This window comes from Oncorhynchus nerka, linkage group LG21 (genome assembly GCF_034236695.1).
Source record: "Oncorhynchus nerka isolate Pitt River linkage group LG21, Oner_Uvic_2.0, whole genome shotgun sequence".
Classification (NCBI taxonomy): Eukaryota; Metazoa; Chordata; class Actinopteri; order Salmoniformes; family Salmonidae; genus Oncorhynchus; species Oncorhynchus nerka.
In genome coordinates, this window is record NC_088416.1 from 21,460,554 (window position 1) to 21,482,484 (window position 21,931).

General features: G+C 41.7%; 1 protein-coding gene and 1 pseudogene across 1 annotated transcript in view; both read left to right on the forward strand.

The window, feature by feature from the left end:
- The first annotated feature begins 2,665 nt into the window (after window positions 1-2,665).
- On the forward strand, window positions 2,666-7,024 carry LOC115103492 (perforin-1-like; annotated as a pseudogene).
- A 109-nt stretch (window positions 7,025-7,133) lies between these two features.
- LOC115103493 (syntaxin-1B) overlaps window positions 7,134-21,931 on the forward strand; it is a 70,795-nt gene continuing 55,997 nt past the window's right edge. The window contains exon 1 of the mRNA XM_065006429.1: window positions 7,134-11,549. Coding sequence (XP_064862501.1) covers window positions 11,520-11,549 — 30 coding nt within the window. The 5' untranslated portion in view covers window positions 7,134-11,519. The remainder of the gene's footprint in view (window positions 11,550-21,931) is intronic.

Here is a 21,931-nt window from a genome sequence, read left to right on the forward strand (position 1 = left end):
ACCAAGTACAATTCCTCACATGAAACATCATTTACCCTTAATTACAGCACATTTAACAAAAATATGTACTTTTATAAATATACATATTTATTGTAAATCTGCTGAGGTCATATCTCAAGTCATGTAAGTATCTGAGATTTCCTCTAGCTGCTCAGACGGTTAGAGGATTCTCCTGTGTGAAAAATGTAGCGTTAATTAGTTCCATGACAAGGGCTGTGGTGCATATGTAGTTTGTATTTTGAAGTGCTTACAACATTGTGTTCTGAATTTGAATTGAGCTTATAGACTGTACATTTGGAAGTCTTTGAGGTCTTCAATCATCAGTCTTGTATCATCATTGAACCTGACAAGCCCCCCCCACCCAACTAAAGGCTTGAACAACCCACTACATACGAATAACCACTACTGCAACAGACAGACTACAGTAGACGGACATGGAAACCCACACCCTCGTTCAAACCAGACCAAGCAGACAGTAACATGCAACACTTATTGCAGCATGCTCAGCAAAAACCATGCTGGCAGGCAATTTGTCCGTTGACCAACTTTTTGGAGTGAATTGAGAAGTAAAGACAAGCAGATGAAGCTTATTTTGACTGAGTTGCTATTAAAAAAAAGGGAACTATGTTCCTCTTTGTGTTATAAGAGAAGGTGTCATTTGAGAGGTGTGACTTTTTCCAACTTTTCTGCTGAGTCATCTATTTGTCTTCTTTCCTTTCAAGACCTCTGAGGCTGCTCTGTACACACACACATGCAAATTCTCACACACACAGTTACACTCTTACAAACATACCCAAGCAATGTGTCGACTGTAGTCATGTCTACTACTAGTACAACTAATACTACCACTACTACTTCTACTACTACAACTACACAACTAGGCCTACTAAATAAACAAAACAACCATTTTGGAATCTAACAATAAAACTCCGATCTCTACTGTACCAGCATCGCAGCTGCTATAATGAGCCGATGGAAATGTTATTTCTCTGAAAACAAGTTGTACCCCCATCACTAATGGTGCTTTTCCATTGAGACTTACCCCCACACCAGTGGACTGCCAGTGTTTTATGTTAATGTACGCTCTAGTGTTATTTTGGTTCCATCAGGAGTGTGATCCTTAAGACTTGTGGCGAGCAGAATCAACAACTGCATCACGCAAGACTGTTGCTTTGTGAGAAGGTGTAAACGTTCACAGTTAGCCATTGTCATGTCATTTTTTTATTTAACCTTTATTTAACTAGGCAAGTCAGTTAAAAACAAATTCTTATTTACAATGATGGCCTACACTGGCCAAACCCTAACCCGGACGACGCTGGGCCATTTGTGCACCGCCCTACGGGACTCCCAATCACAGCCGGTGGTGATACAGTCTGGAATCGGACCAGGGTCTGTAGTGATGCCTCTAGCACAGAGATGCAGTCTTAGACTGCTGCGCCACTCGGGAGCCTGCTAAAAAGTAACCAGAGCCTTGCCTTGGCTCCAAGATAGAGCAGGTCCCCTGGAGCCATGACCCAGTGAGACATGGGGGACATCACATGTAGATGAAAACAGAAAAGTCTGAGCCTTTTGGGTAAAACACTGGGGTAAATGCACCATGAGTGAAAATGACTCAAGGAATTATCTGTTGCTCAAACCCTGTTTCTGAAATCAATGTTGAGAGCCATATTCAATACATTTTCTGTATGTTAGTTGCGTAATTCATGTAACACATTTATAATAGTAACACATTATAATAGTAACACAATACAAAGTTGTATGACATGTTTGTGTGTGTGTACTAAACAATGTGCTGGAATACATTTGTCACACATACAGGACAATCTGTCTAAAATGTTTACAGTATTTGCCCAAGTTCACTTCAGACACAACATTAAAGTGCCAATATGCAACATTTTTGTGCGACCTGACCAAATTCACATAGAAATGTGCTTTATAGATTTATCATTCTACTTGAAAATCAAATCTAAGAAGCGGTGGATCTGTTCTATGTGCACTATTTCTATGTTGTTTTGTTTTTGTTAATTGTTTTGTACCTTAGATTCAAACAGCAGAAATAATAATATTTTTGTTTACATAAAATATATATCAGGTTTAGGTTTAGATGGTACAATGATTCTCTACACAATACCAGCTTATTTTGTCACATAAACTGAAATTTGGCGAACTACTCGAGTTTTAGCAACCAGGAAATGTTGTGCATAGTGCAACGGATTGGAAAATAACAGTTACTGATGTGCACACTACAAAGGTATCTTGAAAGATGCAACATTAATGTAAATTTGGCACGTCTGGTTTCAGGGCTGGGACTGTCATACAAATATGCAGTTGGAGGGAACAAGACAGAGTGTGTGTCAGAACTATTTTACTGGTCTGTCAATGGGAAATTGTCAAACTAAATAAGGCTAAATTAAGCAGTGAAGTCAACGTTTTTCTTATTAAGTATGCCTGTCCCTTGTATTTGTGTTGTGTGTATGGGTATAGTTGGGTGTTAGAGGTTGTGAGAAAGTGTGTGTGTGTGTATGAGAGTTTGTGCTTGGTTGGTTGTTTTGGTTTGGCACAGACTACTCCATAAATGGGTGTATCTCTGTTAGCCACTCCCCAGTTGACACACTGTGTGTTGGTATATAAAGATAGGTTTACTGTTGTCCTATCCAATGTATTTCACCTCGAAATACCAACGTCTCTGCGTAAGGTGAGTCCAAATCATTTGATTGCATTCCTCTTGTCGAAAACTCACTATTGTTGTTTCACTGCCACTCAATGTGCATATTTTATGAATCATCACTTGATGATCAATGTGCATATTCGAAATGAATTTCAGATCTCTTTTCTTCATCGACATGATGGTCATATAGTCACTATTGTGAACCCATGATCTATTGTTAACTCACTTGACTATTTCCAACAGTCAATAAGAGAACTCCTCACAATCCAAAGAATTGAAAGAGCTCGAGGGTCCAAAAGGACATTACTGCCTAATATAAGGTTTAGTTATTTGGATTCTCAAAGACAGTTCAAATGAGAGAGCCATTCAGTCGGTGAAGAGTATGAATACTGTAATCATTGTTGCACAGTATGGAGAAATTGAGAGATAGAAAACAAAACTAAATCGTTATTGATCTTTTAAGTAAAAAGTCCTCTTTAGGATATGATGGAGGCTCAGTAAATCAAATAATAATTTGTTTGTTTCTCAAATTACCTTTTTTTTTTAAAGATATACTTTATCAAAATGATTCTCTCATATGTACAGCAAAATCTTCCCATTAAATGTCAACCAGTTTTCTTTGCTTGGATTTAGATCTGAATCCAAGATGTTTGCATCAGTAACTCCTCTTATATCCAATGTATGATCTATGTTATATTGTTTTCCAATTCATTCACTTTTTAGTGACCTTTTCAAGGCAATGTGGGAAATACAAATCTCGGAATGCCTGAACGAACTTCCGTGTGGATTTCACAGTGACCTGAGACGTTTAAAAAAATAAATCTGTCCTTTAATATTACACCCAAATTTAGTAAATACATCCATTGTTGTGATGTTGATGTGACGTCTTTGCCCAGTGGGATGGCAATTGCAAAATCTTATAATAACTTTATTTCAAAACTCCCTCATTAAATTCTTTCTGTCTATCCCCTGCCTTTGTCACACCACGTTTGTCAATTTTCTCTCTTCCCAGCACCTGCAATGCCTGTCAACCTTCTACTCTTCCTCCTCCTCTTCCTCCCTGTTTGTCACAGCTGTCACACTGGCTCCTTCACCGACCGCCAGAAGGCTCCGTTCGTCACCCGGTCACAACCTGGCCGGAGAGGGTTTTGACATGTCAAGATGCAGACCTCCGGCACCTTTGTGGTGGATGTGCGGAAGTTCATGGTGGGTGGACACGACGGTAACTGCATCCTGTGCACCAACACTCTGGTGGACACGACGGTAACTGCACCCTGTGCACCAACACTCTGGTGGACACGGTAACTGCACCCTGTGCACCAACACTCTGGTGGACACGACGGTAACTGCACCCTGTGCACCAACACTCTGGTGGACAGCCAGGTCAAGAAGTTACCGCTCTCCGTACTAGACTGGAGCACAAAGGTGACGTGTCGTCGGAGCCTCAGCAGCCAGATGTACGAGTCGAGCAGCTCCGTTCTGAAGGAGACCACTAACTCTGCCAGCGTCAGCTGGAAGGCTGGCCTGGGAATCAAGGGCATTGCGGGGGTTGCTGTTGGAGGCACACACTCCAAAACTGCCATGTTCGCCAGAGACCACTCCACCAAAGACACGTTCTCTTTCACCAGCCATAAATTCAAATGCAAATACTACACGTGAGTCAAGGTTTTGATTTTAGTGCCATAGGATGTAAATGAATGCCGTCTAAAGCAACAACAAAAAAGCCAACAGCAATTTATATAGATTTTGTACGGAAAAAAACAGTGTTCTCCATGTTGTTGAAGTTGTTTTCATTCATCATACCTTTCTCCCTGTCCTTAGCTTCCGCCTCTGAACCCAACCTCCCCTGAGCCAGGAGTTTCAGGACTCCCTAAAAAACCTCCACGGCACGTACACTCACAAGACCGGCCCTGCCTACAGCCACTTCATCTCCATCTATGACAGCCACTACATCCGCAAGGTGAACTTGGGGGGCCGGGTGCACTCCACCACAGCCAGACGCATCTGTGAGATTGCCATGAGCGGCCTCTCCCTCCATTCTGTCAGCAACTGTCTGGAGGTGGAAGCCAGTGGCGCCATCAAGGGTGTCACGATCAGCGCCGAGACCAATTAAGTCCCAGAGCAAAAAACTGAAGACAGGCCATAGCTTCGGAGCCACCTTCTCGGACCGCATCACTGAAGTGCAGGGCGGCAACGTTGAGGTTGTGGACATCCTCTTCAACTCTGACATTAAGTCTGACTATAAAACCTGTCAGAAGTCCCTGAAGAAGGTCCCTGGTGTGGTCTCTTACCAGCTCAGCTCCTTGCACTTCCTGGCCAGAGACAACCCCATCCTTAAGGCCAACCTGCGCAATGCCGTCAGAGACTACATCCAGAAGTACGCTGTGTCCACCTCCTGCCCTTCTGCTTGCAAGACGGGGAGACGCAACAAAGACTGCATCTGTAAGTGTAGCGGTTACAGGAACGTGTACTCCAACTGCTGCCCCCGTAAACTGGGCGTGGCCAGGATGAATGTGACGGTGGTCCGAGCTACGGGGCTCTGGGGCGACAACTTATCTAAGACAGATGGCTACGTCAAAGTCTTCTACGGAAAGCAAGGCAGTTCCACTCCTGTGATCTGGAACAATGACTTCCCCTACTGGAACTACAGGATTCAGTATGGAACGGTGGATTTGAAAAGTAGACAGCGAGTTTTTTTTCAATTTTTATGTTAAATAGTCAGATCCGTCTCTTGAGGGTTACTATGTATAGGCTTCCGGTACAAAGGAATAAGTGGAGCAGCAAGACATATGTTAAGGGTGTTTTGGGCTCTCTGTGTCTTTGTCGGTGGGATCTCCAGGGTAGTTTCCAGTTTGCTAATTATGCTCCCTATTCTATAAAACCTTGTAAGAGTAAAAAAAAAAAAAAGATACATTTAGAAAAAACATTTTTTAGACAGCATTGTGAATATTTTGTGTATTACCACTGCTCTTACTTAGAGTGCTCTCTCTCATTCACCCACTCTCTGTGTTCCCTAACAGAGCCTTGAACTTTGAGGTGTGGGACCGCGACCACAGATGGAACGATGACCTGCTAGGAAAGGGCTCCATAACCCCTCAAAGGGGCATGAACGTCAACCAAAGTTTCAAGTTGAAACACGGTACAGTTTTTGTGTCCCTGTCTGTAGTTTGCAGCCCCATCCTTCTGTGTGGCCCCTCGCCTGGGTCCCAGGGTAGGCTGAGTTATGTCCATGACTGGGACAGAAAGACCGAGACGTTACCCACCCTCTTCCAGGGTTCTCACAGTAAACGGAACAGGACCGGTGCCCTTCATGTTAAATTACTTACTTAATTACAATATAATAATAATATATGCCATTTAGCAGATGCTTTTTATCCAAAAGGACTTACAGTACAGTGCATATATTTCAGAGTATGCGACCACCAGCGGGAATCAAACCCACAACCCTCTAACCAATACTCTTGCCATCTGAGCCACATAGGACTATTTACTCCTCTTCACTCCCTGTGGAGCATAAGGCCGCAACAACACACAACATGCCAGACGGTCCTTTGCAGTTCTCTCTCTGCTGCTTCACCTTTGTTACATGAGGCTAATGGTAAATCAGTTCAAAAATATTCATTAAATCTATAGGTCAACCAATTAGCTTGCGTTGAGAAGCTCGGTCTTTCCTTTCCAAGGCGATAAAATTATTCATTGCTTCAGGGTTGCCTCTACATTCGTATCGTTTTTCTTTCTGTCACAAAACTAAATTATTTCTCAATATTGACCCATTTTTTTCCTACAATTCTATGTAATGTCTGATACATCCAAATAGTTGGGGTTTCAGTATTACTCGTATAACCGTGACACAAAAAAAAAAACTTCTTCAAAGTAATGTGAAAGGAGGGATTTTAGGTCTACTTGAGGCCTGCTTGAAGGGGAACATTACCCAAGTGCTTTTGCTGATTCATTACCACCCAGATGAAGTGGGTGAGACCAATGACTCTGGATGCATCACTCTGGATGGTTGCAAATGGCATCCTATTCCATTTATAGTGCATTACCTTAGACCAGGGCCCACAGGGCCCTGGTCAAAAGTAGTGCACTATATAGGGAATAGGGTGCCATTTGGGACGCATCCTCCGCATTAGACGAAGGTAACAGAAATATGACCACATTCCTCAACTGGCTTGGCAACAGCTGAGAAAGCAAATGTGGCTTACATTTAGTTTTCACTGTATTTATTCTTTTTTTTTTGTATAATTATGTTCCTTTCCTTTCACATTTGTTTAAACTTTGTTAATGAAAATGACATTTGATCATTGAATTTTCTTTTTCTGCTTGTACTGTCATTCAATAAATTGAGTAGGCCTATCATGGTGCCAGTGATGAATAATTTGATACGTGTGGGCTGAATCCTACCTGTGGGCTGAATTTACACGCGTTAACCCAGACATGTAAACCATGTTATTGGGGTCACTGGTAGACATGAGAATTCAAGTTATTCATGGATTTAACAAGTTACAGTAGGGTTTTGGCCCTGAATGCCTTTACAGAGAAACAAAAATATTTCACACGTGTACAAATCACATGATTTCACATGAAATGTCACATGTGAAATCATGTGAAAACATGTTTTTGGAACACTTCACATGTGATCACGTTTTCATATGTGCAGCTTCATGTTATCACATGTTGCTTTATATGTTGCCACATGTTACCACATTAACTTCACATAAGCTCATGTGTTCACATGAAATTCAAGGATTTTGTGATGACAGTTTAGAATTCTAATTCTAATGGCTGATTATTTGGAAAAGGATCATCTCAAGATGAATTCCTGGAGTAAAATATTTTTATGACCTTTTGAAGGGAGCACTTAAACTGCCAGAGATATTTGTGGTGTATACGACATGTATAATCTTAACTACCTCCAGATCATGGGTTTTTTGTTTCAATTGTAGGCCTTAACTCTGAGTCCTTTTCAGCAGGCCTGGTTTTGTGAGGACAGCCAGGAACTTCTTAGAAGTGATAAGAACAGGTTACCCAGATGGCATCAGTTAAAACAAGCAATGTGCACAATGGGATTTCATTACTGTATCTACTTCACACTACTCAGCCAAACTGTGCCGAGCCAAGCCAAGGTGCACTGGGCTGAACGGGTTACGCATCCACCATAGTTACTGTAACGCTGCAGGACTATGTAAAAAGAAATTATCAGAGCCAGCAGGGTATAGTTCAGGTCGACCCTATAGTGTGAATCAGGTATACAGAATGTGACATGTAATGACTCCTCCTTCAGGATACAGTGAGGGGGGAAAGTATTTGATCCCCTGCTGATTTTGTACGTTTGCCCACTGACAAAGAAATTATCAGTCTATAATGTTAATGGTAGGTTTATTTGAACAGTGAGAGACAGAATAACAACCAAAAAAATCCAGAAAAACGCATGTCAAAAATGTTATAAATTGATTTGCATTTTAATGAGGGAAATAAGTATTTGACCCCCTCTCAATCAGAAAGATTTCTGGCTCCCAGGTGTCTTTTATACAGGTAACAAACTGAGATTAGGAGAACACTCTTAAAGGGAGTGCTCCTAATCTCAGTTGGTTAACAGTATAAAGGACACCTGTCCACAGAAGCAATCAATCAATCAGATTCCAAACTCTCCACCATGGCCAAGGCCAAAGAGCTCTCCAAAGATGTCAGGGACAAGATTATAGACCTACACAAGGCTGGAATGGGCTACAAGACCATCGCCAAGCAGCTTTGTGAGAAGGTGACAACAGTTGGTGCGATTATTCGCAAATGGAAGAAACACTAAAGAACTGTCCATCTCCCTCGGCCTGGGCCTACATGCAAGATCTCACCTCGTGGAGTTGCAATGATCATGAGAACGGTGAGGAATCAGCCCAAAACTACACGGGAGGATCTTGTCAATGATCTCAAGGCAGCTGGGACCATAGTCACCAAGAAAACAATTGGTAACACACTACGCCGTGAAGGGCTGAAATCCTGCAGCGCCCGCAAGGTCCCCCTGCTCAAGAAAGCACATATACATGCCCGTCTGAAGTTTGCCAATGAACATCTGAATGATTCAGAGGACAACTGGGTGAAAGTGTTTTGGTCAGATGAGACAAAAATGGAGCTCTTTCACATCAACTCAATTTGCCGTGTTTGGAGGAGGAGGAATGCTGCCTATGACCCCAAGAACACCATCCCCACCATCAAACATGGAGGTGGAAACATTATGCTTTGGGGGTGTTTTTCTGCTAAGGGGACAGGATAACTTCACCGCATCAAAGGGACGATGGACAGGGCCATGTACCATCAAATCTTGGGTGAGAACCTCCTTCCCTCAGCCAGGGCATTGAAAATGGGTCGTAAAATGGGTATTCCAGCATGACAATGACCCCAAACACACGGCCATGGCAACAAAGGAATGGCTCAAGAAGAAGCACATTAAGGTCCTGGAGTGGCCTAGCCAGTCTCCAGACCGTAATCCCATAGAAAATCTGTGGAGGGAGCTGAAGGTTCGAGTTGCCAAACGTCAGTCTCGAAACCTTAATGACTTGGAGAAGATCTGCAAAGATGAGTGGGACAAAATCCCTCCAGAGATGTGTGCAAACCTGGTGGCCAACTACAAGAAACGTCTGACCTCTGTGATTTGTAAGTCGCTCTGGATAAGAGCGTCTGCTAAATGACTTAAATGTAATTGCCAACAAGGGTTTTGCCACCAAGTACTAAGTCATGTTTTGCAGAGGGGGCAAATACTTACTTCTCTCATTAAAATGCAAATCAATTTATAACATTTTTGACATGCGTTTTTCTGGATTTTTGTTGTTATTCTGTCTCTCCCTGTTCAAATAAACCTACCATTAAAATTATAGACTGATCATTTCTTTGTCAGTGGGCAAACATACAAAATCAGCAGGGGATCAAATACTTTTTTTCCTCACTGTATACCCCCTTTTTAGTGAGATGAACCCCAACTCTATCGGCTGTGTTTTAACCCTGCCTCATCGCTGATTTTTTCTTTCTACTCTATGCTAGCTAAATGGAAGACATCAAGGTGGGTTATACAATACAAGACTGTTGGTTCGTCACTGGGTATCATCATGTCCAAGGAAATTAGAGTAGAGCGTGAGTTCATCACAATCCTAAAATCCTTATTTGAAATGACTCTGCACCGTGGCCCAATTTATTAGTGATCTTACTGGATATAAGATGGCACTGCATGACATACAGTTGAAGTCGGAAGTTTACATCCACCTTAGCCAAATACATTTAAACTCAGTTTTTCACAATTCCCGACATTTAATCCTAGTAAAAATTCCTCGTTTTAGGTCAGTTAGGATCATCACTTTATTTTAAGAATGTGAAATGTCAGAATAATAGTAGAGAGAATAATTTATTTCAGATTTGATTTATTTCATCACATTCCCAGTGGGTCAGAAGTGTACATATTCTCAATTAGTATTTGGTAGCATTGCCTTTCAATTGTTTAACTTGGGGCAAACATTTTGGGTAGCCTTCCACAAGCTTCCCACAATAAGTTGGGTGAATTTTGGCCCATTCCTCCTGACAGAGCTGGTGTAACTGAGTCAGGATTGTAGGCCTCCTTGCTTGCACACGCTTTTTCAGTTCTGCCCACACATTTTATATAGGATTGAGGTCAGGGCTTTGTGATGGCCACTCCAATACCTTGACTCTGTTGTCCTTAAGTCATTTTGCCACAACTTTAGAAGTATGCTTGGGGTGATTGTCCATTTTGGAAGACTGATTTGCGACCAAACTTTAACTTGGACCCAAGATGTAAACTTATAAAGCAATCTAACATGGTAGCCTATTCTAATTTAATTAAACAAAGATATCTGAAATGTTGAAACAATTTTGATGGCATTTGCCTCGGGTTATAGGCTATTATAATGCAGGTCTAGACGTATTACAATCAAATAACTGTAAAAAATAATAATAATAATAAAGTATACAACTATGTTAAGGTTTTCGAAATCTAGGCCTATCAGTAAAACAGTGTGCTGTAGCCTAATATTAAAGCAGAAAGTCAAGTCTGATATCGAATTCTCTAAATCATTAGGCTACATTGCCTTTTAACCTACAGCTGACTTCTATTCCAGTCATTATGATGTCGTTTGCCGGGTTGTGGTGGACAGCTCATACATAGAGCACTTGTGCATTGAAGTGGGTGGCTTCCGATAAATAAATAAAAACGTGTTTAATGGGGGTAACATCACCTCATCCTCTGATTATCTCACTTCCTTCTGCCTGCCACTATAGACCACCCTGAGCCCCTTGTGGAAACCGCTCCTTTGGGAAGGGAGGCTGGGGGTTTCCGTTGCCCTACCCAGTCTCCATGCTTGTGGACTGAATTTCACCAAATTATTTTAATTCACCGAAAACAAACTACAGTTCACTGTGTTGGCATGGGGCGCCGACCGATTACGCGCTGCGGATAGACACCGAAGGGGAAAAAAAGGGCGGAGGGGGAGGGGTAGCAGGTAAAGTGATAGCGATGGAGACCACGCGTGCGCACAGAGTTCCATCCCTCCGCATCGCTTCTTTTTTTTTGCAGCATCAGTACCGCGCTCGTATCGCATTCGTTTGCTGGAGTCGGAGCGCGCTGCGGGGCGACACTGCACCGCCAAGGAGGACGCACAAGCACGGTAGAGGGGGGACTAGAGAGAAGGGAAAAAAGACAAGAGAAGGTAGCTCACAGGGGAGACTCATAGCCTACCCCCTCATTTGAATACTGGAAGAAAATATAACATTGTCGGACCTTTAGACATAAGAAGACAACGAGGCGGAAAAACCCAGGCGATTATATTTTAGCCAGCACGGCGGGGAAACAATGAAGGATCGTACACAAGAACTACGAAGTGTAAGCTTATATATTTATATCATTCCTGCTCTCCTCCCTTGGTCCCACTCTCTCCTCCCTTCCGAATCCTCACCGCAATCGGGCGTCAGCGTCTGACATCTCCTTGCTGAGCGCTAGCTCACGGCAAACATAACAAATATGTGCACTGAGGTTTCGGTTCTTACCAAAAATACAGAGGCTGATACCTTTAGGCTATTCATTTATATTTTACGCATTCGAATGTGTCTTCCCATCAGTGTCAATAGCCTAGTGGTGCCCGCATGCGTGCACTGATGATCATACACGTAATGTAAGCATGATAAAAAGATGACTTCTCTATTAAAGGTCCGTTAAAATGCAGTGATTTGAGAAAATAGTATAGGGCTATTAGCATTGTAGGCAGGAAAGCATATAAAACAAACTCATCTACCATAAATAGTCTACTGCTAGAAATAACCCTAATCAATATAAGCTTATGAATGCTTATTGGATGGACAGCTACCCAGAATAGTGGTAAAATACTGTGGGTGAAAGCTATCCTAGCCCAGAGTGCTCCTAGTCTAGCAATCCCTGCAAACACCGTTAAGGATTTATATTCAACCCTTGGTAGAACTACATATTTGTTCAGAATTGCCTCAGCCCATCGGATTTATCTTTTTCTAGATAGTTGATGGAGAGAGCGTTTTATACGAGTGGGACGGGGTCGACTACGGTGGGGGTGGGGGGTCATATTATGAGATTGTACATTTTCTTATAACTGGCCTCTATAATAGGGTATAGTTTACATTATTGCTTGTATTAGACCCAAATTCGACCAAGGAGGACATAATTTTAGCTCTCTCCCAACTATGCGTCTATAGGGTTCAATTGGGTTCGCTTTGGCGACACCATGCTATGGCAGGATCTGCACCAGGGTTTCATTTTTCCCTGCATTGGAAAACCACATGCATACTGGTTTACAACACATTCAGTGACTAGATATATGCCATGAGGATAGCCACTGTCATATATTTGTGCAATTTGTCTGTCTAGGTTTAATTGAAAAACAAATGTCTCCTATCCTCAAGTGAATCAAATCAATATGAGGCCCGAAGCATGAATGCCTTTTTTTTGGCGTAGCCCAACCTCCCAACGTCTGGAGATCAATAAAATATCCGAGGAAACGCCTGGACTCACTGCCGCTCTGCACCTATATCTATAGCGTGTGTGTGTGTGTGCGCGCGCGCGTGCGTTCCTGTGTGTGATTTATTATATCCAAATGTAGAGCCAATACAGGCTATACTGCTGTGAACATTATAGCACATGATTGTGATTGTGCCACCGTTCCTGAGATAGCCCCTGGTCAGCGGAATCACCTTGCACGAATTCTGTGCCTCCTTCTATGCCTTCCCACTGAAACGCTGAACACAGCTAGATCCATACTCAGTCAGACACTAGGCACTTGCCTCACTGCCCACTGCAGATTCAACGAGACTAGGCTACAAAAAATCTCTCGGTTATGATGCTTTCGTGTCCAAACGAACCATACGAGCGTTTATTAGACGTGCTCATTTTTGCAGATTATCTTGCTCTCTGAGACGAATTTTCGTTATTTCTTTAACTGTAATTTAGCCCCTCACATTCCCGATATAATCTATGCCATCTGAAGTGAAATGGATAAATAATCGCTACCGTCAGTCTAAACTCTATGGAAATAATATTGTTAATGTTATATTATAATGATAGAATATCACGTAATTCTGGCAACAGATGTTATATGATTGGGTAATAATTACGTTTTATGTAATCATCAACATCACAGTGACGTATACGTCGCGCGCTACATCGTCCTGCTCTGAGCAAGCCGTGTCTGCACGGGTTTTACCGAATGTGCTACGTGTGAGTGAGCAAAAGATTGGCCTGCTATATTTACCATGTCTATACCGACTATTCCCGTGTAAACCAAAGAATCGGCTGATAGACCTTCGGTTGAGGGTGCGCGCGTGCGTTGCTGCACAAAATATGTTCCAATGTTATTGATTATAAACTGGGGTAGTGGTTGCTGAGAAGGGACACATTCTGGGGGTTGAAAATGCACAGGCATAGTTTTCTTATTCAAAAACATATTTCTAAGCATTATAAGCTACAGATATGTCAGTGCAATTCCTTACTCATAAAATTAATATTGCTCTCTATCATTGACACGCACGCACGCACGCACACACACACACACATATTATTGATTTGTTCTCCCAAGACCAAAATATTTCACTCACTCAATGTCCTTAACATTTCTGTAAAGGCACTAGCATTTTGCATGACACTAGACATTTATTCAGAGAAAAAATGTGTGTGCTTTTTAAAATTTTAAATGGTTTTATGACTGCATTTTGTCCCCCACTTTTTGTACCAGTTGGCTTTTCATAGCCGATCATTAAGAGTATCTCTAAGCGCTCCTGCTGTCTATAGAGAGTTGAAAACAGCAGGTCTGGGACAGGTAGCACGTCCTGTGAACAGGTCAGGGCTCCATAGCCGCAGGCAGAACAGTTGAAACTGGAACAGCAGCATGGCCAGGTGGACTGGGGACAGGAAGGAGTTATCATGCCAGGTAGTCCTGAGGCATGGTCCTAGGGCTCAGGTCCTCCGAGAGAGAGAAAGAAAGAGAGAATTAGAGAGAGCATACTTAAATTCACACAGGACACCGAATAAGACAGGAGAAGTACTCCAGATATAACAAACTGACCCTAGCCCCCCGACACATAATCTACTGCAGCATAAATACTGGAGGCGAGACAGGAGGGGTCAGGAGACACTGTGTCCCCATCCGATAATACCCCTGGACAGGGCCAAACTGGAAGGAAATAACCCCACCCACTTGGCCAAAGCACAGCCCACACTCCACTAGAGGGATATCTTCAACCACCAACTTACCATCCGAGTATAGCCCACAAAGATCTCCGCCACGGCACAACCCAAGGAGGGGGGCGCCAACCCAGACAGAAAGATCACGTCAGTGACTCAACCCACTCAAGTGACGCAACCCTCCTAGGGACGGCATGAAAGAGCACCAGTAAGCCAGTGACTCAGCCCCTGTAATAGGGTTAAAGGCAGAGAATCCCAGTGGAGAGAGGGGAACCGGCCAGGCAGAGACAGCAAGGGCGGTTAGTTGCTCCAGAGCCTTTCCGTTCACCTTCACACTCCTGGGCCAGACTAGACTCAATCCTATGACCCACTGAAGAGATGAGTCTTCAATAAAGACTTAAAGGTTGAGACCGAGTCTGTGTCTCTCACATGGGTAGGCAGACCATTCCATAAAAATGGAGCTCTATAGGAGAAAGCCCTGCCTTCAGCTGTTTGCTTAGAAATTCTAGGGACTATTAGGAGGCCTGCGTCTTGTGACCGTAACGTACGTGTAGGTATGTACGGCAGGACCAAATCGGAAAGATAGGAAGAAGCAAGCCCATGTAATGCTTTGTAGGTTAGCAGTAAAACCTTGAAATCAGCCCTTGCCTTAACAGGAAGCCAGTGTAGGGAGGCTAGCACTGGAGTAATATGATAATTGTTTTCTAGTCAGGATTCTAGCAGCCGTATTTAGCACTAACTGAAGTGTATTTAGGGCATTATCCGGGTAGCCGGAAAGTAGAGCATTGCAGTAGTCTAACCTAGAAGTAACAAAAGCATGGATACATTTTTCTGCATCCTTTTTGGACAGAAAGTTTCTGATTTTTGCAATGTTTGGTAGATGGAAAAAAGCTGTCCTTGAAACAGTCTTGATATGTTCGTCAAAAGAGCGATCAGGGTCCAGAGTAACGCTGAGGTCCTCAGTTTTATTTGAGACGACTGTACAACCATCAAGATTAATTGTCAGATTCAACAGAAGATCTCTTTGTTTCTTGGGACCTAGAACAAGCATCTCTGTTTTGTCCGAGTTTAAAAGTAGAAAGTTTGCAGCTGTCCACTTCCTTATGTCTGAAACACAGGCTTCTAGCGAGGGCAATTTTGGGGCTTCACCATGTTTCATTGAAATGTATAGCTGTGTGTCATCCGCATAGCAGTGAAAGTTAACATTATGTTTTCGAATGACATCCCCAAGAGGTAAAATATATAGTGAAAACAATAGTGGTCCTAAAATGAAACCTTGAGGAACACCGAAATGTACAGTTGTGTCCTTGACTGGCAGAGCCATAAATGCAATACATGCCTCCAATTTGTACCTACTTGGTAAGGTAGTGAGTTTATTTATACAGATTTATAACATATCCAGTAACATCTTTGTGTCCAATGCAGAATTAGCAAAACATTCTGTTATTCCAGTTACTGTATATTTTGTGTTGTTTTGCTTAAAGCTTTGTGTGCCTCGAATCCCTGTGTTGCTTTATTTATCCCCACATGTATTTAGCATTCATATTCACCACATGTATTTAGCATTCATATTCACCACATGTATTTAGCATTCATATTCACCCCATGTATTTAGCATTCATATTCACCACATGTATGACATGACGTAAGTTTAAGAGTGAGAAAAACAGCATTCACCTCGCTACCATGCAATGTGTCCCACATAAACAGGGATTTTAGTAAGACACAAGCTGGAACTCCCTGATTGCGTCAGAGGAAAGGAGTGTTTGACTTCCGTCTCCGACCTAGACAGCACACCTTTATTTTACATTGACAGGCTTTTCCCTGTACTGTATTCTGTGGTAATGTATATAAAGTGCCTTCAGAAAGTATTTATCCACTTTACTTTTTCCACATTTAGTTGTTTTACAGCCTAAATTTAAAATTGATTACATTTAAATTTTGTGTCACGGATCTACACACAATACCCCATAATGTGAAAGTGGAATTTAGTTTGTAGAACATTTTAGATATGTATAAAAAAAAATGAAAAGTTGAAATGTCTTGAGTCAATAAAGTATTCCCACATACAATTATCTGTAAGGTCCTTCAATCGAGAAGTGAATTTCAAGCACAGATTCGACCACAAAGGCCAGGGAGGTTTTTCAATGCCTCACAAAGAAGGGCACCGAATGGTAGCGTAAAAAGAAAAATATCTGAGCTGAATATCCCTTTGAGTATGGTAAATTAATTAATTAGGCTTTGGATGGTGCATCAATACACCCAGTCACTACAAAGATACAGGCGTGTTTCCTAACTCTGTTGCCGGAGAGGAATAAAACGACTCATAGATTTCACCATGAGGCCAATGGTAATTTTAAACAGTTACAGCGTTTAATGGTTATGATATGAGAAAAATGAGGATGGATCAACAACGTTGTTGTTACTCTACTCCACAATACTAACCTAAATGACAGAATGATAAGAAGGAAGCCTGTACAGAATACAAATATTCCAAAACATGCATTGTTTGCAACAAGGTAGTTAAGTAATACTGCAAAAAATGAAATTAACATTTTGTCCTGAAATTCAACACAACACATCACTGAGTACCATTCTTCATATGTTCAAGCATGGTGGTGGCTGCATCATGTTATGGGTATGCGTGTCATCGGCAGGACTACAGAGGTTTTTAGGATAAACATGAACGGAATACAGCTGAGCACAGGCACAATCTTAGAGGAAAACCTGGTTCAGTCTTCTTTCCAAAAGACAATGGGAGACGAATCCACCTTTCAGTAGGACAATTACTTAATTTAGCACAAGGCCAAATCTACACTGGAGTTGTTTACCAAGATGACATTGAATGTTCCCGAGTGGCCGAGTTACAATTTTTACTTAAATCGGCTTGACAAAATATTGTACAAACCAGGTGTGCAAACTCTTAAAGACCCCAAAAGACTAACACTGTCAATGGTGTTTCTAACATGTATTGTCTCAGGGGTGTGAATACATATCTAATTCAGATATATTAGTGTTTTATTTTTCGTAAATGTTCAAATTTTTCTTCCACTTTGACATTACAGAGTATCTTGTGTAGATCATTGAACAAAACTGACAATGAAATACATTTTAATCCCACTTTTTAACACAACAAACTATGCAAAAAGTCAAGGGAGGTGTGAATACTCTTTGGAACCTTCACCTGTACTAACAAGTCCCAAACGTCTCCATTAGCAACACGGTTAGCTCAGCTTATACAGTACCATACTTAAATGTTGCAAAACATTGTTATTGCAATGTAATAACAATGAAACAACTTTAAGATGACATTGTTCATATTTTTATCAAGGCTGTTGAGAATTAGTGCTGGAATAGGATACATTTATAGCCAACTATTCTGAATCAAAAGCCTTTGTTTTTTAACAATTCATCATCGAAATGGGTACAATCAAACACAGATAGCAGCTGATGAATGAGTGAACCTTCTATGACCTTTTGACCTTTGACAACAAGGGTTCATCAAGGCTCCCTCAGCACAAATGATACGGAAGCTAATAGGGCTAACGTGTTGTAATGATAGTAGAATACACGCGATAACAAAGAACAATTTGCCAGCTGTAATAAAGATTATGCCACATTGAAAGTTGCGATATATCTTGCCTCTATTGTGCCTTATGCTGTCCTTGAGTCATTGAAGGGCAAGGCCCAAACCACCACTTAAAAAACGTAGAGTGGAACTGTGTATAGGGGAGTGGGGAGAGACACTAACGAATTCTGCTGGATGTATTTCAGAAATGATCATAGTTAGGAAAATAACTGCATGTTCAAATCTGTGTGAGGGAAGTTCTGTCTTAATGGCACTGCCTAGCAGTTCTGCTGTACTGAATGCATTTGAAATATTTGCATCTGTAGCGGCTTTTGTCATTTTATTGGCATATCTGAAGTTGAAACGTTCATCCACTTTTACGTTGTCTTTTATTTGAAGTGTGCATCTTTTATGTTATACAATTCCATATTAGGACAATTCTGTCAAGTTTCTAGGAGACAGTAATCCTTCCTGACCCTAAAATGTCACCATGCTCACTGCTAAACAAATGATATCAGAGAACACAGTGGCGATTGGCATTTGATGCAGTTAGTAGATGTACAGGCTATCATTACTGAAAGGATTCTTGTCCTAAAGTGTATTTTTTTCAAAAGGAAGGGGGGGGGTCACAAAATGTGTAGCCGAGCATCTCCATTTGATGGCCCTCCAATAGTCACTCCCCATGAGTGATTACCGCAGCTAGTAATACATTATGTATGAGCACCACCCCTGACTACATGCCACATCAATGTAGTAGCAGATTGCACCAGAGAATAATGGTCGCTCTGTTTTGAGTATTTTCCTTAAGGCATGATGTTTTTCGTGGATGGAGAATAGACTCCAGGAGAGGTCAAGGATGTGCATGATCTATTCTAAAGATGTGTTTGTATCAAGCGGTGAGTCATAACGGCAGCCATGTTGGAAATTAATAACCCAGGAAAAGCCACAGTTTCCTGGTTTAGCCCTAAAGTCTGGCGCGTCTGTGGTAGAGTGGGGGATGATGGGGGGCGGGCGCAGTGTTCTGTGAGGTCATATGCAACCAAGGGCAATGACAGCCACTATATTTAAAATCACAGTGGTTTTCAGTGGTACACACAATGCAAGCACAAACCGAGAACTACCGGTAGATAAGTCCTAAATTTGATTTATTTCCCAATAAACAATGTTGCGCAGACCCAAGCTGAATGAGTGATGTGTGTTTTGAGTCCTCCTCCATAAAGTCATTTAAGCAGAGGGATCTTCATTTGCACTCTGTCAACCCAAAATGCAATTAAGCTTGTAACTGTAGTCGTAGAGACACAAAAGTTCAACAATGAAGTAAAAAAAAATGCTAATCAGGATTAAATAGCAGGAGGGAATGTGACGCATTTATTGCAGCAAGACGTCTTTCATCTGACCGAGGGATCTGTTTGCCCACTGGTACTTACAGACTGGTACACGTGCCCTTGACTTGGTGGACACATTATACAATAAAAATAGCCCTCCAAGGCATGTTTTAGCATCTATATTCCTCACAATGGCAATGAACTGAACAATGGAAGGAAAGTCACTTGAGGTGGACAACAAATAGCCTTTGTGTCGAGTGTAATATGTTTTTTGTGTGGATTGGGTTTGGGGGTATGGTTAAAAGCTGACTAGTTTAGTAGGCTTAGGGTACTCAGGAACAGTCTCTGTCCCTGTCTTTGAGTCTTACTCACCTCCACACTGGTGAACCTGTCACATGTTGTTTATCCCCACATATTTGGACTGCAGGATTTTTTATTAATCAGAAACTACCTGCTTTTTTGATATAGTTAAGTTTACCTCAATACAGCTAGTCGTTTCTCCTCGGGGTTATAGCTTCAAATGAGTTCTAGAAAGTCCAGAAACCATCTAATAATTCCTACTCCACTTTTACTCAATTGTTTTTACTATGTGCCATATAAAGAATAGCTTGCATTTTTTAAATGTCAACGTAGGGTAAAGAAAGACATGCTGACTGGCCAACCCAGGCCGGACCACTTACTTCCGTCAACAATTGTAGCCACTAAATTAACACGCTGAACAATTACTTTCGCTCTGGCGTCCATCCTACTTTTCTGAGGATTCTGTGCCCGACTGTGCCCATACAAGTCAGAGAGGAACGGGTTGATCAGTCAGATGAGATCAGGTGGCTGTCTAGCGGAAATCTGTTTCTTAGCCTACCTCACATCCCCTTTCACTCAGACTGAGCTGAACAAAGGTGAAGCAGTGAGATCACCACCGTCTCAGGATGCTTACAATGTCGTACAGTTGGGATTTATTGTGACTCACACTGCTTTAAGTAATAAGATGTTCCAGGGACTATCATTCTATCTTTCAAGCTATGTAGAATCTAAATCTCTTTGATATTGAATGCCCATGATCATTCAAGTCCGTTTTTGTAAGTTTTGAAACACGGAATCCAAAGTTTTGGGTATGCCATCTTGTTGCCACAAATTCAGACTTTTATTTAACCCTTTACACTTGTGAAAATGGACCCATATGGATAGGGCTACATTTAAATGTTTATAACGGAAGAAATGTGAAAACATATGCATAAGCATGGTAGCAATTGAAAGGGTTTGGAAAATGTCATTATGGGGAAGTTATTAGATCAATGTTTAAGACACAACAGTTCCCCTGACACAAGACCGAAATGTTATCATGTGATTTAACATTAAATCCGAAAATACTCTGGATCCATTCAGTAACATGATAAGAATATCCTTGGAGAATGTGGGGTAGGTGCAACGTAAGACAAACACATCACATCTGTTTGAGTGAGAGGACTAACTGGTGTATTCAAGTGGCCACACAGCTCTCCAAGGTGTGCTCAGTTACTAAGTAATTTCAATGCACTTTAGTGACTCATAGAAGAGTCGTCAACTACAAGGTGCTTTTCTGAGCTCTCCTAGCTGTGCCGTTGAGGAGCTAGAGCAAGTACAATTGTAGTTGTTTTGTTTGGAACACAACCCTGCATCCCAGCTATCACACAATTACTGTTGTTTACACAATCCAAAACCAGACCATTATAAATCACAATCAGGGTCAGGTGGGCATCATCATTTGAAGCTTGTTGTATTGCCAAGCTAGACTAGACAAGTTATAAAATACTATCTTCCCGTGTAGGGCTTTCATAAAGCAATTCAGAGAAACAGACCGTAATTTTGGTGCGCGTATGCTCTTAGAAAAAAAAGGGTTCTTCGGTTGTCCCCATTGGAAACCTTTTGAAGAACCATTTCTGGTTCCAGGTAGAACCCTACTGGGTTCCATGTAGAATACCTTCCCCAGAACCAAAAAAGATTCTACCTGGAACCAAATAGGGTTCTCCTATGGGGACAGCCAAATAACCCTTTTGGAACCTTTTTTTTCTAAGAGTGTAGAAAGGAGTTATGAGTGCATTCAGGTGCGTGTTCCACGGCAAATCTTCTTCACAATAGACAAACAGGCTCATTCTGCTCAGAACAACACAGGGTATAACATCATGTAATCTTGTAACTGTACATCAAACATAGTGATCAAAAATGTTGACATTGTATATGACATGAGTTTTATGATCATGGAAATGTGAAGTGCGCAGGTGTTTGGCTTGCTTGTATGACATCAAAGCGGTATTTATTATAATCCTCAATGTCTCATCTTTCAAAATACACAGAGTCCTCTTAATATAAAGCATTTCCTTTACTCAGACAACAAAACATTTGCAAAACTTTCAATTAGCAGGAGGGATTGGGGCGACTTCTTGTCGCGTGCTGTGCTCAAGTTCAGAACGGCTGTCAGTCAGCACTGTGAAGCTTAGAGACCGGAGCTCTGATGTAATTTATAGCAGGTTACTGTACAGCTAATTTGTTCCAATTTAGGCGCTTATCAGTGCCCAAATCTGCCATTTTCAATCCCGGGTATGATTGTAAAGGACTACGTCAGGTGATATGGTTTTAATCCAACATCTTTAAATGACTCATGAGCACACTGATAGGACAAAGGAAGGAAAAGA